Genomic DNA, 16373 nt, shown 5'->3' with positions numbered 1-16373 from the left:
AAATTTATCCATTCATTCTGTGACTATTTTGGCATACCTTTTATATACCCAGGCCCCTGCTAAGCTTTGGAATTATCAAAGTGAATAAGACAGACAAGCTCCGCACTTTGGGGGAGCATAAATTCTAGAGAGGAAGACATAACAAAAACAAGTAAATAAACAAGTAAAACAATATCAGATGAGTGCTAAGAAATAAAGCAGATTGGTTCCTATGAACAGAGTGATCAAATAAGTCGTTACCAAGAAGGTAATAGTTAAACTGAGGCTTCAATGGAGAAAAGTTGCTGTAAATCATGCCCCGAATTCCTGAAACAGGAAGAACGAGCTTGACATACGAAGAACAGACTACATACATGCACACTATACTCCAGGCCAGGGAGTTTGAAACTTGGCAAAGCATCTGAATGTCCTTAGGAACTTTGTGAAAATAGAGATTGCTGAGCCTGTCCCTGGAAATGCTGATTCAGCAGGGCCGAGGAGGTAGATAGGACCTGTGTGTGCAGTCCCGTGAACAGTACTAGAAACCTATCTCTAGCTGGTATCATTCCTTTCCTGAACACATCACATACTTAGCTACTTATATCTATGCCTTTGCTCATGTTTTTTTTAGCTTATAATGTTCACAGAGTACTACTTGTGAAATATTCTTACCAAAAAAAAGTTGAACCCAAATTTAATAGAGTCTATAAATAAATACATGTGATAACAATGTAAATGACATCAATATAAAGTAGGTGGCATATCTGGTCTCTGATACATTCTGCTGAAGAGCTGACTCTATAATAAGTCTGCGACATTAAAGTACGGGGGTTGTTGGCTCTAGATAGAAAATCACCTAAGAGATCTACCAATGAAATGTAACATGTAAACCTTGTTTGGATCCTCAGACATACAAGTCAAGTATAAGAAGACATTTTAAAAACAATCAGGAAAATTTGGTGCTGTGGTTATATAAGTAAATTTCCATGTTTTTTAAAGTTTCATACAGAGATTGGGGTGGGAGGGGAATGACATAATGCCTGGAATTGGCTTTAAATTATTTCAGTAAGAAAAAAAAGGAATAAATGAAGAAAAAGACAGCAAGATTATTATAGTGTTGAATCTGGGAAATGGGTATATGGAAGTTCATATTTTCTATTTTTGTGCATGTGTGAAATTTTCCATATAAGATGTTTAAAGAGCATGAAGTTTTTTATGTTTATCTGAAGGGAGCATGAATATTTAAAGTTGAGAAATATAGTACTGCACCATTTTGCCTTACCAAACTGATAAAGTTAAGGATACTTGGTCATGGTATAAGAAAAGACTGCTATTGCCGCTTGACCTTTTGGCAAAGATCAGGTGTAAGATGATACTGCTTAAAAGGATTTATCAATGAGTGCTGAAATTCCCTATTGGGTTCAGAGTATGATTTGATATGTGCCTGACTTTTCAGGAATAAATCTTTTGCATGAAAGGAGGCAAATCTCTAATCACCAAGGCACCTTCTCACGGTTTTAAATGTTGTGCTCCATTGAAGGAAGTCTTTGCTTAATCATTAGGATTCTTCTAGCACAGAGAATATTCACATTTTTAGAAAAGTACTGATTATCTGGTCTCTTAATACAGTGAAGTTTAAAGCAGCCTTTACCTTAATGTTTAGTAGAACAGGGAATGGTAGGGGTGTGTGTGTGTGTGTGTGTGTGTGTGTGTGTGTGTGTAGAAGTTCTCTGTGGAAAAAACTTTGGCCTGCCATGAAGTCTAGAAACGTAATAGCTACTGTATAGTTAAATATGAATAATTTAAAATGGAAATATCCATAGTATTATCTATACTAATACAAGGGTAATTTGCAAATGGTTGGGATGCCCGCGTAACAACCGATCAGGCTGCGTGCACAGCAGGTGTGGGTGGACAGGGACTTGGAGCGTCGGGGACTTGCATCACACCGTCACAATCCATCACCAGGAGGCCTGGGGCCCAGTGAAGGCCTCTGCACACCTCCACAGGGGGTCCCACGGCTCCACGTGGCCAGGCCTGGGGGTCCCACGGCTGAGGTGGGACCCCCGGCTCCAGCCTACCTCTTTGGGGCAATCCATCAAGGAGCCCTGGATGGGTGGGCGGGGCCTCCCTCTCTTGGGCAATGGGTTGCAGGGCTCTCGCACTGTGACAGGGCACAGGCCAGGCTGAGGGGACACCCACCCCTCACCCCCGAGTGCATGAATTTCGTGCACCAGGCCACTAGTGTTTATAATGAAAATCATTAGGGCTCAATAAAGCTGGGTTTTATTACCAAGCACATATTACATATAATGTACATGTATACATGGGGGAAAGGGGCAGTATCGTTCTGGTAAAATAAATAAGGCCCTCTTATCACAGTTACAGTAATATTTGCTGTCATTTTCACAATGACTTGTTTTCTGTTAATAGAATTTTAGCAGCACCCAATATTAATCTTGGAGTGTTTAGCACTTCTATGTAACATTCAAAACTGCAGGTAAAATAGGGTAATCCTGGCCATGAAGGCTAAACCCAGGAAGTCAGCTAGGAAGAAATGTTTCTCTCAGGTAACTGACATTCAGGAAGACAAAGAGTTAACTAAAGCAGAGCCTCACACTCAGGAATATGGACTGTCAACCAGAGTAATAACTTCAGAGCTGGGACTCTGCTTCTATCCTGTTACCACACAGGATTAAATAGCCCTGGGCTCATTCATTGAGTGAGCACTTGCGCATTTGCTATGGCTAGGCTGTGTTCTAGGCCAGGTAGACAGAACAGGTAAGACTGAGCTCTTCCCAAGGTGTAACTTCACCTCATCCAAGAATGATAGACATGCATCATGCTGACTCAGTGGGATGGCTGCTTTGATGGAAATGCATATGAAATCATTGAGCTGTCATCCATATTGCTGGTGGGAATGTGAAATGATTGTTTCTGGCTTGGGCTTCACAGAGGAGGTGGACTTTGCCTTGACTACTTGACCTTTTTACAGGACTGGCCACTCTTTCCTTGACACTCTTCCCTCAGTTTCAGGTTTGGTTCTTTCCCCACTTTTTTGGATTATTCCTTACCAGGCTTGCTTTCTTCTGTTCTCTTTTTCCACAACAGATTCCACCTTGACCCCACCTATCTCCATATACTTTCTCTAGATTACCTCACACCAATTATTTCAATTATTTCCTCTGGCCTAATATTTTTCAAATTTTTATCTCTAGTTCAGACCTCTCTCTAAGCTATAGACCAGTGTTGGCGAACCTATGACACATGTGTCAGAGGTGACACGCAAACTCATTTTTTTTGGTTGATTTTTCTTTGTTAAATGGCATTTAAATATATAAAATAAATATCAAAAATATAAGTCTTTGTTTTACTATGGTTGCAAATATCAAAAAACTTCTATATGTGACACGGCACCAGAGTGAAGTTAGGGTTTTTCAAAATGCTGACACTCCGAGCTCAAAAGGTTCGCCATCACTGCTATAGACCCATATTTCTAATAGACTGGATGTTTTCACATGTGTTTGGGGGTCAGAAAGATGCAGGTTCAAATGAGGATTGTACTGCTTACTAATTGTGTGACTCAGCCAAATTACATGACCTCTCTGAGTCTCATTTCCACTTGTAAAATTAGGATAATAATACCAACTTCAAATGGCTTCTGTGAGAATTTAATTATATGTGAAAATGCCTAGCATAGTTCCTGGTACATATAAAAGGTATAAAAATATGTTTTTGTTTCATACATCTATCCTCCTAGCCCCTGGCAAGCCATCCCACTTTCTGTCTCTGTGAATTTGACAACTCTCAAGTACGTCATATAAGTAGGATCATTCCATATTTGTCCTCTTTTATGCCTGGCTTATGTCATTTAGCATTATATCTTCAGGGTTAATTCATGATGTTGCATGCGTCAGAATTTCATTCTTTTTAAGGCTGAATAGTAGTTCATTGTATGTACATACCACATTTTGTTTATTCTTTCATTTGTTGATGGACATTTAGGTTATTTCTGCCTAAATGGACAATTGTGAATAATGCTGCTATGAATACTTGCTTTCATTTCTTTGGGGTATTTACTCAGAAGTGGAATTGCTGGATCATACAGTAATTCTATGTTTAATTTTTTTAGGAAATGCCATATTGTTTTCTACAGCAGCTTCACCATTTTACATTCCCACCAGCAATTCAAAAATGTTCCAATTTGTCCACATCATCGCCAGCACTTATTATTTTCAGTATTCTTGATAATAACCATCTTAATGGATATGAAATGATGTCTCATTGCATTTTCAGGAAATTTTAATATATAGCTCATAACTGACAGGGCATTCAGATTAAAAGAATGCCTAACAAATAATTTAAGCCATAAAATTATATAAAGATGTCTTGATTGAGATTAAACCTATTCATTATTTTCAGTTTTATATGGGTATATACATTTCTTGGAATTGTTTATCATGGCTAAGATAGTAATTATTAGATACTAGAGTCCCAAAATTCGTGCAAGAGTAGGCCTTCCTTCCCCCGGTTGCCGGCACCGGCTTCCCTCTGGCACCGGGACCTTGGCTTCCCTCACAGCCCTGGCTTCATCTGGAAGGTCATCCGGCGGGACATCCGGTCTAATTAGCATATTATGCTTTTATTATTATAGATAACACACAGGCTACCATAGGAATAAAATCAGCAGTACAAGTGTAAGTAAACTAACAACCCTGAAGTTATTAAATTCATCTCACATATTTTTATTAAATACTTACTACTCCATGACCTATATGCTATAAGACACTAAGGGACACAAAAGAAGTGTCAGCCATGGTCCTCTGCCCTCAGGTTGCTTACTGTTGAGGCAATAGGAAACTCATTGAATAACAAGAACAGTTGTGAGATAGAATGTAATCAAGTGCCATGATGAGATATACTGTGAAAGTGCTTTGGGAGAGGTAATGGGGGGAAAGGGAGGGGTTACTATGAGCCACAGTAGTCAAGAGACATCTTCAGCAGAATATTGTGGCCTATCATGAACTGTAAAGACTAAGTCAGCGGTTCTCAACCTTTGGGTCACGACCCCTCTGGGGGTCAAACGATCCTTTCACAGGGGTCACCCAAGACCATCAGAAAACACATATATATAATTACATATTGTTTTTGTGATTAATCACTATGCTTTAATTATGTTCAATTTGTAATAATGAAATTGGGGGTCACCACAACATGAGAAACTGTATTAAAGGGTCGGGGCATTAGGAAGGTTGAGAACCACTGGACTAAGTGATCTTTGGTGACCTCTGTGGTGGAGATAGGAATAGGTAACAGAAACAGCTCAGTCTAAGATATGTGTTTGTAATGAAGAATAGTTGAATAAAGTGAAATCAAACCATGGAAGCTATGATCCTCAGAGTAAGGAGTAGACTACTGTGTGTGTGTGTTAAAAAGGAGTACATAATAGATTTTTTTTAGTGTTTAATCTACATATGTAGTAGGTTTTTAAAATCTTTTCAATGTACAATTTGTTTGTTTCTTTGCTTGTTTTACGTAGTTGAGATCTTACAAAAACACTAGAGGCCCAGTGCATGAATTTGTGCACTGGTGGGGTCCAGCTGGCCCACCCTGATGGGGGCCATTGGGGGCAGGCCTGTTGGGGCGAGGGGCCATGGGTGGGGCCGGCCAGAGAGAGGGGCCACAGGCGGTTTGCCGGCCGGCCCTGCCCCCGATCAGGGGTGGGCCCGCTCAGGGGAGGGGCTGGCTGTGACAGGGGGCTGCAGGCATTCCGGTTGTTTTGCTGTTCGGTTGATTTGCATATTACCTTTTTATTATATAGAATTCCGATTATTTTTTATTACACTAACAATATTGTGATTTTTCTATGTTATAAATACTTTATGACCATTGTTTTAATTTGCTGCATGCTAATCTGCTCAACTGACATATTAACTTTTCCTGTATTGTATTGTTGGACTTTAAATTGTTTCCAATTTCTTACTAATCTAGATAATGCTGGAATGAACTCAAATTTTTCATAAGTTTTTTAAAATATATGAAGTATTTTGAAAAATAGATGCTAGGCCTGGCCGGTGTAGCTCAGTGGTTGAGCATTAACCTATGAACCAGGAGGTCATGGTTTGATTACCGGTCAGGGCACATCCAATTTGCGGGCTCCATCCCCGATAGGGGTCATGCAGGAGGCAGCCGATCAATGATATACTCTCTCATCATTGATGGTTCTATCTCTCTCTCCCTCCCTCTCTGAAATCAATACAAATATATTTTTAAAATATATACATATATATTTAAAAAATAGATTCTAGAAATGCAAAACAATAGGCAATAAACATTTCCTAGATATTATGCTAATTTATGTTCCTACCAACAACAAATAAAAGTGTCTATTTCATAGCACCCTTTGTGGTTGGGGAACTGTTGTGTGGACCTAGCACACTCTGAAAATTTTCATTGTGAAAATAAAGAGTGTATGAGTATGAATGGAAAGAATCATTTCTTGGATTTCTCCACTAGATGTCTGACTTTTTACCATACAAAGGACATAGAATAGAGTACATTGAGATACATTGAATTTTTGCTGCACAATATTATAGAAACAGTAATGCAGTAAGCAAAACACCCTTCAGAAGAGAAAACAGTTTGGCTGTTTTCTTATGTACCTAACTTTGAATGCTAGACCAGCTTAGCAAGTTAATTTTTAAAAATTTATAGATTTACCTTCAGCTTTTTGATATAAGCATACTTGGAAAAGTACAGCAATCAGCCAAGGAGAAGTAAAGATGAGTACATGGTCCTAAAGAGTAAGATTATTCACTCTCTGAATGTGACATATCAATTTGGAGATTATGATTAATAATCTGATGTGAGATTATAGTTTAGGCCAGCGGTCGCCAAACTTTCGGACCTCACGGACCACCAGTTATCGACTATTGTCTTTATCCTGCAAAATTGAAAGTTTGACCACATTTTCCTTACTTTGTATTTATTTGTCCTGATTCCCCTGGCTTCTTTTCAGCACCATAGTACAGTTGAGAAAGCATGTTTTTGGATGATGAAAGGCCTAGGACCTTGCGCAAGTTATATATAATCTCTCTGAGCCTCATTTTACCCCACTCAAAAATGGTAATAATGTTTATGTAATAAGGTTGTTGTGAGGATTAAAGAAACAATGTTTGTAAAACTTTCAGCACACGATAGGAATTAGCCAATGTTTGTTCCTTTTACTTCCCTTACTCTAATACATTCTCAACTATTCAGTTCCCTTTGGAAAATTAAACATTCTAGACTAGTGTTGGTTTCAAATAGCTAAACAGTTACTTTCTGCTTTTTATTTTTTAAATGTTTTTCTATAAAATACTTTTTCTAAAATATATCCAGTACTTCATTGCTTCCTTCTTAAATCATTGTACTTATACCATGGGTATTTATAGACGGTGTGAAGCATGGGGCCAGAGCTTCTCTTTCTCTCTTGAGATTGCTAAAATCTGCTGGTTGGCATGCAGCCCAGCCCTCTTTATGGCTGGCTGTTCTCTGTGGTCTAAAATGTCTGCAACTTGCCACTGCTGTCACAGCTTTTAATTTCTGCTGGCTGCTACTATTGCTGCCTCTATTCTTTCTTCTAACTGCCATTAGGCTCTGCTGGCCGTCTTACCAAATCTGCTCTACTTCTTGCTTTCCTTCACTTTTCCCTTTCCATGTCTTCTGCCTCCTGTAGCATCTCATATTTCATTGGCAAAGACTGGCCTTGCTTTGCTTTCTCAAACCAGCAAGAAAAATCCTTCTCTGCAGTGAGCCAACTAATCACAACATGTTTAATATGATCCTTATCAGCATTTCCCCCCAGAATCTGGGCCCTATTCCAGGTACTTGAGAATGCCAGAAATCAAGTCCCTGGATTAGTGAGGTATAACTCTGCAAGTAGTTTATTTATTTATTTATTTATTTATTTTTTTGGTCTTATTTAACTTTTATTTTTATGCAAAGTTTTGTGCTAGATGCAAGGGATAAAGGAAATGGGGGTCTATAAAGTTAAACTATGCCATGGTCCTTACCTTCAGAACAGCAGGAAAACACAGGCATATTCATATGATACAAGGTAAAGGATGAAGGTGGGTGAGAGAAAGCTTAAGTAAGGGTTGTGAAGGCTCATGGTTCTCTAACCAGTCGATGTTTCTCTCTCACATCGATGCTTCTCTCTCTCCTTTCCTCTCTCCCTAAAAAGCAGTGAAAACATCCTTAGGTGAGATTTAAAAATTTTTTGTTAAGTTATAAAGAAGAGTGGCTGCTTTTAAACCAATCTCAGAGAAGTGGGTGGTAGTTGCATTTGTAAGTTAAATGGAATTTGTATTAAAGAAGGGAGGATCAGGCCAGGTAGAGAGGAGCTGCCATGGCTCTCTGCCTGTTTTAAATGTAATGGGTATGCATGCATATAAGCATAACCAATGGATGCAAGACGATGGGGGTGGGGGGGGGGGGGGCGGGGAGGGCATGTGGGGGGGTAGGAGAGGCTGGGGGAAGGTTAATGGGGAAAAAAGGAGACATATGTACTACTATTTGTAATACTTCAAACAAGAAAATAAAATTTAAAAAAATAAATGTAATGGGAGAAAAAATAAACTTGAAAAAATAAATGTAATAGGAAAGGATCACGTAGGGGGGTCATGGGTGCATTTTTCCTTTTCTTACTTGAGAGTCTGAGTTTAAATTTTCTATATTATTTTGTCATTTGTGTTTCTTATGAACTTTTATGTACTTGGACAGAAAGGATATGGAGGTATAGTGTAGGGATTGCACATTTATTTCTTTTGTAGTTTGAATTGTTTTTATTGTTGTCTCTATTACAGTTGTTCCCCCATTTCTCCTCCCTTTGCCTTCCCCCAACCTGCCCCCAGCGCCCCTAGGCCTTCACCACATTGTCGTCTATGTCCATGGGCTATGCATATATGCATATATATATATTCTTTGGTTGATCTCTTTCCATCCTCCTCACTCCCCTTTCCTCCAAGATCTGTTTGTACTTTGAATTTTAAGCACGGTTGAATTTGTCTACGTTTTAACTTTATTATGTGATTTTGTTTATTTTTAATTCAACTGAGTATTTTTATTTTACCCTAGTGTATAATCCCTTGCAAAGATTTCAAATGTATGACCGATTTTAATTTATTGGAATTGTTTTTGCTGCTGTTTATAACAACTCCATACTTATTAAATTTGAACATTTCTTTTAAGCTAAAACAGAAAGAAAAAGCATAAATAACCATGACAAACAACCCTCTTCTGGTGTGGTCATTTGAAATGAAACAACCAAAAAAATTAATCTACTTAAATTTAGAAAAATTAGCTGATATAAGTTGTAAACCAGATGAGTAAAAGCTTTCACTTACTCATTCTTGACATTCAATTCCATTTATTCTTTGTAATATATTTTAAAACAGAATATTTATAAAGACTAAGGTTTGGGTTTCTATATCCTATTTTGAGGTTACTGAGAAAAAATGTTTGGAATCATATTCCTTCTTTAGTACAAATTCCATTTAACATACAAAGAGGAATAACAGGTGAAGATTTTGTAGATACAAAATGATGTGTTTTATTAAAGCTCATAATCGTAATAATAAGAGTATTGTAATGTTGCTTTAAAATAATTATTAATAATGATTAAAAACTAAACAGGATTTATATTAGTTACAATCATCTAGTTCATTGATCAAACATTTCGTGAGTACTTATTATGTACTAGGCATACAAAAGATGAATGAAAAAAAGAATTTAAATTTAGGTCTCTAAAGACTACAATTTGATTAGAGAGTAATTTAAAATAATCATCCTTTCTCTGTTTCTCTCAAATATCTATTTAGATATATCAAGGTAGTTAGATATATAAATAGTTCAGAACTGAGGAAAATTCTTGATGTCTTTTTAAAGTACTCCCTTTCTCTAGTACTCTTGGAAGACAGAAAAGATAATAAAATTAGAAGACAACTTGGTTGTCTTTCTGTCTTTCTATTCTCGGCTTGCCAATCAAATCTGTGATTGGAGTCATGGTTCTTATGTTCATATCCCTGCTCTAATTGATTTCTAGGTGGACATGCTCTGAGTTGAAAGATCAAAAATCTCAGTGTTTCACATTAAATACTATAACACTTCAGCTCCCAGCATCTGATCTCAAAAGCCACAAATTAGGCATGGTGATCTGAAGAACATAGCAAACAAGAAGTGGATGGTGCCAGGTGGGATAACCCTGTCATGCTTGTAACTGTAAAGAGCCATTTATAAGTAACCATGATTTTAATTGGTTTGATAAATTTTTATTGGAAATAGGTAATAATTGTACTCGCTGAAAAATGTTTATAAACATATAGATGGTATTCCAATTCAGGGAGAGTACAAGTGAATAGTAATTTTTTCCTATTACATGCATGCTCAAAGGGTAATGTTCCAATTATTTGAAAAATTGCAGGTTTTTCACGCTCCTAAGATGCCAGTTAAATGAGGTGGTACTATACTGCCTTTTTTGTTGTGGTGGTTGTTGTTCAAATAAGGAGTATGCCTGTAACCTTCAACTGAAGGCTTACTCATATGTCTAGAAAAATTCTTTAAAAAATAATCACAAAATACATTTGCAAATTTCCAAATTGTCAATTTAGTGTAATTTATTAGAGTCACAGATCTCATAGAGAAAGAGACAGTACATTCTAAGCTTAGAAATAATATTAAAAATTATCCCAAATCATATTACTAACTCATCATTTTTATCACTACTTCTAATACCTCATAACCAGTTTTCTTCAGTGCCACTTGTATACTCACTTGAAATACTATTTTTAAAATAAAATTTAAAATCAAATAACTTATCAAATTATTGGGTAAGAACAAAACCTCTCTTTGGGCACATGAGAAAATTCATTTCCTCTGTGCAGCTCTGCTATTACTCTTTTAATGGTTCATGCTGCCTTACTACTGTACTTTTAGAACTAACATTGGCAGAGATGGTAGGTCAAGTCTGAACTAAATTAGAGTATCAATATCACTATGGTCACACAAAAAGAAATCCAGTAACACTCAGCAGAATTTTCTGCTCATAGAGAACATCTAGGAAGCATGTTATTCCCATGACTGCAGTATATATATGAAATCTTGACTTGGAAATACGGCTTTTGATTCAGATTGATAAAATGTAGTTAGCAGGGAAAAAATCAGGACTTCGCTATAGTGTTTTACGCACAGAAAACAGCAGTGTTATTAGTGGCTTAATGTTAAAAGGATAAAATAGTGTTTCCTCTGTATCTGTTCTGATCAAAATATTAATATTTTCATCAGTGCTTCATATGGTAGAATAAAAAAACAAACTTCTTGTATTTGATAGGGTGCCCAATCTGGAGATAGAAGAAAGCTAAGCCCTTAAAAAAATAAATTATGAATAAAATGTGGACATGATAAAAATAATAAAAGTACAAAAGGGTCAGTGCAGAAGACATGTGGGGAGAGAATCTCTCAAGAGTGACCAACTTGTTCTGTGCACATAGAGAAGAAAAAAGGACTAGAAGTCAACCTGAATATAATAGTGATTTTGCACCTAGTTAACTATAAACTACATCTCCTGTTCATTATTGTTTAGGCCCCCATTGGATCATCACAGCTAGCATTATACTCCACACTATAGGAAATATGTGGGACTTAAAAAAAAAAAAAAAGTTCAAGTAAATGAAAAAAAGTAGTCAAGAGATTAAGTAGTAAACCAATGGGGAAAGATTAATATATTCATTGTTTCATTTCATGAAAGCACACACTGTATGCAAGACACTGTGATAGGCCCTAGCCATAATACTTGCCTATAGGAAGCTTACAGCCTCAATAGAAAAGAGAGACTAGTACACAGAGTGTATGCTATGCACAGTGCTAGAAAGCAGGGCCACCTAACTCCGCCGGAGGACTCGGAAGGGTTCCTGAAGAAGATGAACTGAGTCATAAAGGTTATAAAATAAACCCAAAGCTTTAAAAAAAAAAAAAAAAAGTAGTAAGTTTAAACCCTCATTGGGCTGCCCTGCAAGAATTGGCCAGTCTCAATACCCATGGGGTAGAGATCTCAACACCAACCACCATCAGGAAAAAAGTAGACTAAAAATAATCTGCCCAGCAAAACGCATTTGACAAGGGGAGTTTGTCTTGGTCTGTGCTCCAAGCCAAATAGTGGGAAGGGAGAGAGATTTGCCCTTTTAAAATTTGTGCTACTTAAGTGTTCAAAAATCCATAAGCTAAAAAGTCAACACAAGGATCTCAGATTGATAATATCTCTAAGGAGGATGACAAATACAGAAGCAAAATCATTGTGGAGGGAAAGACTTTCAATCCAGAATTTTTCAGATAAAACCCCATTTAAAATGAAGTTACAGCCCACAATTATAAAGCACACAGGAAACTGTCAAAAAGAGAACCTCAGGCAGCCCAACAAGCATCACAGGTATTGTCACCCAGCCTCCTCCTCTTCCTGAACTCAAAGAACTAGCAGGGGTGGGCAAACTTTTTGACTCGAGGGCCACAGTGGGTTCTTAAACTGGACCGGAGGGCCGGAACAAAAGCATGGATGGAGTGTTTGTGTGAACTCATATAAATTCAAAGTAAACATCATTACATAAAAGGGTACGGTCTTTTTTTTGTGTTTTTTTAGTTTTATTCATTTCAAACGGGGATCCGCCCGAGGGCCGTAGTTTGCCCACGGCTGAACTAGAGGGACTGTTAGAGACTACAAAATAAGTCTACTTAAAATGCTCCAATATATCAAAGACAAACTTTAAAACAGGAGAAAAGAGCAAGACACCATCTTTAAAGACTGCAGGATAGCTTTCCAGCAGAGTGAAGAGCAGTTACAGATGTGGGAGTCCCAATTGATTAGTACTTGGCAGTCACAAAATTGGGAGGAAGATGACCAACGTTTGTGTCATCACGTGTCTTGCATACTGTATTAGTGAGGACACTTGTTTGCAACTGACAAAACTATCACATTTGTCTAGGGCAGCAGTTCTCAACCTGTGGGTCGAGACCCCTTTGGGGGTCGAACGACCCTTTCACAGTTGTCACCTAAGACCAACGGAAAACACATATATAATTACGTATTGTTTTTGTGATTAATCACTATGCTTTAATTATGTTCAATTTGTAACAATGAAATTGGGGGTCACCACAACATGAGGAACTGTATTAAAGGGTCACGGTATTAGGAAGGTTGAGAACCACTGGTCTAGGGAGTATTTTGTTGTTGGCTCATCTAACCAAGAAAGGCAAAGGTATAGTCAGAATGACAAGAACTAGAGACTCTCAATCCTTCTCCATCTTTCACTGCTATTTTTTTCTTTGTCGGTACTTCTTCCTTCTTTTCTCCTACTGTGGACTTTTCTCCAAGAAGTGGAGAACATTGCCTCTTGCAGTTTTTGGCTCACACCTTTTACTTTTTCTTTTCTATTTTTTAAATGGTTGTGAAATATCCATTTTTAAGTGTGCAGGTTATTGGCATTAAGAACATCCACATTGTCATGCATCCATCACCACTATTCATCACCAGAACTTTTTCACCATCCCAACCTGAAATGCTATACCCATTACCCAATAATTCCCCATTCCTCTCTTCCTACAGCCTCTGGTAACCACAGAAGTTACTATGAGGCTCAAAGAACTGACTTCTTCATTTTATGTATCTGATAAACCTATAGAACTTTGTAATATCAGATAGTTGCTATAGCTTATGTACTTCCATACTTTTGCAATAACTTAGACTTCTAAATGTATTGTTTCTTTTATAGGACAATGAAGGTCAAACAGCTCTACATTATGGTAAGATGTTTCTTAACTATTAATAATCATTTGAAACTTTTCTCTATATGTTTATCTCAACTTTGTCCAGCACTATTTAGTGCTTAGAAAAATGCCTGGCTACTAGCAAAGATACAGTAACTTTTTTGTTTAAAAAATAGATAAATAACCTCTAATGTTGAAGATATATTAAAATTATTTCTTTTCTTTTCATCTTTATTGTTGAGAGTATTACATAGGTCCTCCTTTCCCCCCCATTAACCTCTTCCAGCCCTCTCCTATCATGTGTCCCTACCCCCCCCCCCCCCCCCCGCAGGTCCTCACCACCCCATTGTCTGTGTCCACAGTATATTAAAATTCATATGGGCACATTCATAGTGAATTGAGCATTTTAACTCATTTCCCCTACTAACTTATTAGCATTGTTAAGTAATCTTTATTTAAGTCACCTATAAAATAGAGGATAATGGCTTTAAAGAGCTACTGGGTAAATTCAATGAGGTAAAAGATATTGCAGTATTTTGTAAAGTGTAAAGTAACTAGTAAAAGTATTCTTTTTTTTTTTTTGGATGTGAATATTGTTGAATAAGAGACAACCATCAATATTTAAATCAGATAAAGGATCAACCACCTTCAGACCTTTTGGGAGGGAATATATTAGGCTATTTTACTAATTTTGGCAATCCCAGATCACCCTTCAGTGGTAAGTAGCCTGGGTGCCCCTGGGCACTTTTGTCCACTGCTTAGTATTTGCTTGGATGTCAAGCACCTTATTGGGTTGTTGAGGAGTCTAACTTATTGGGCTAGCTGTTATGGTAACTTGACCTGGTAAAAAAAAAAGATTGAAATGTCACCAAATGCATGCCCCAACTCATTTATGACTGTAGCTAGTAACACCTGGGTATCAAAAACCAGCAGGAAGTCTGCTTCTAGATATATACCCTAGAAATACTGCTGGACATGTATATAAGGAGACATGATTAAGAACATTTTTTGCAGCATTATTTATAATAACCAAAATTTTTTATTAACCTTTATAGTCCTCTCTGTACTGTACTTAAAATATTTGTTAATTAAAATTACATATATATAATATACATACACACATTTCCTACATTTGCAAATGAAAATCTAAAGTCCAGAAAGGGGAAGTGACCTTGACAGGGTAAAACAAGCTGTAGTTAGCAGAGACCAGACACTTGTCCAGGTCTCCTGGTTAAACTTCCAGTGCTCTTTTCATAATTCCATAAATAATTACAGTCCTAGTATCCTTTTAAAACAGACATTATTTTGTGGAAGATGATCTCTCCTAGAAATAAAGTAAATGAAAATCCTTTACCATTGGTCACCTCAGTCAGTGAATCAAGGCTATTTTTCAAAATCGTATTTGTGAGTAAACATATATTTCAATATCTGTGTCTGTCTTCGCACTTTTATAGTCTTATTTCTGTTCACTGAGAGTTTAAACATTAATAAAAATTATCCCTGATTCAGGAATCCTGCCCAAAATTGATAATTGATCTTGTAAAACAACCTCTATTTCTATCTCTCATTACATTATTTATTATAGAAGGAACAAAATAAATATCATATATGTTACAATCAAGATAATTAAACATAAAAATAATACCATTAGTTAGAGGTTTTTGGCATTACAAATATATAAAACTAAAATATTCTGACAACCAGGAATGTTTCATGAAATTGATATTTTAAGTTAATAATCACTTATAGGAGTGATTCATTTTTAATTTAGATTTCTTTTTTAACCAGGTCACTAGACTTTTGCCAGTTTTTAAGTTCATCCAAACGAAGTCTGGCATACAATAATAATAATAATTATCATTTATTAAGTACCTACCAAATGCCAGGGAATCTGCTGGGCATAGTTTATCTTTTTAGTCACTTAATGTTATTTAACCTTTTTTTATTTAATAGGTACACAATAGCTATTTGTTGATTTTATTTTATTTTAGGACCCTTAACCTATTCTTGGGACTTTCATAAAACTAAAAATATAGTTAAATCCAGGGAGTGCAAAGACTATGTTGGGGATGTCTTGGGGGCTTAGCTACTATTTTTTATGAATTACAGTTTGGCTTGACAGCTGTCCTTGTGTTGACAGCTCTTCTGATTATAGCAGTTGTCAAACTCCATCCTTAAGCAGGTTGTAAATCCTGGCTTCTTCTGATTAAAACTGGGTCAGAGCCAATGGCAGGTTAACTAAAGGCCAGTATTCTACTGTACGGCCATACTGGTTCTTTTCAAATGGGCTTTGCATAGCAGCATACTAAAATCCTTATTTGCCTCAATTTTACTTCGGTGTTTTTGAATCTTCAGATATTGGTCCTCCTGTTATTTTGTAATTAAACATGATCCTTGCTGAAGAGTATATTAGTATAAGTGTGGTCTTCCTTGTAAATGGCCTGTTAGCCTTCCCCTCCTCTCCCTCCACTGGGAATACTAACATCATTGCATCTGTGTCTCCCAGGGGAAATCAAGGCTTTTCCTTGCACGTGTAGTCATGTGATTTCAGAGTGGGCAGGCTTTGTATCCTCATGAGCCCTCAGTCTTCCACGTAAAGC

The 16373-nt window shown here is 37.0% G+C and overlaps 1 protein-coding gene across 1 annotated transcript in view; it reads left to right on the top strand.

Moving 5' to 3' along the window:
* Positions 1–16373, top strand: part of ACBD6 (acyl-CoA binding domain containing 6) — a 132760-nt gene that overhangs the window by 107516 nt on the left and 8871 nt on the right. Inside the window, exon 7 of the mRNA XM_070396639.1 lies at positions 13779–13809. Coding sequence (XP_070252740.1) covers positions 13779–13809 — 31 coding nt within the window. The remainder of the gene's footprint in view (positions 1–13778; positions 13810–16373) is intronic.

The sequence above is a fragment of the Myotis yumanensis genome, unplaced genomic scaffold (assembly GCF_028538775.1).
Source record: "Myotis yumanensis isolate MYYU_CA2020_CCGP unplaced genomic scaffold, mMyoYum1.0.hap1 SCAF_17, whole genome shotgun sequence".
NCBI classification, from domain to species: Eukaryota; Metazoa; Chordata; class Mammalia; order Chiroptera; family Vespertilionidae; genus Myotis; species Myotis yumanensis.
This window is presented reverse-complemented; position numbering and strand designations above follow the sequence as displayed.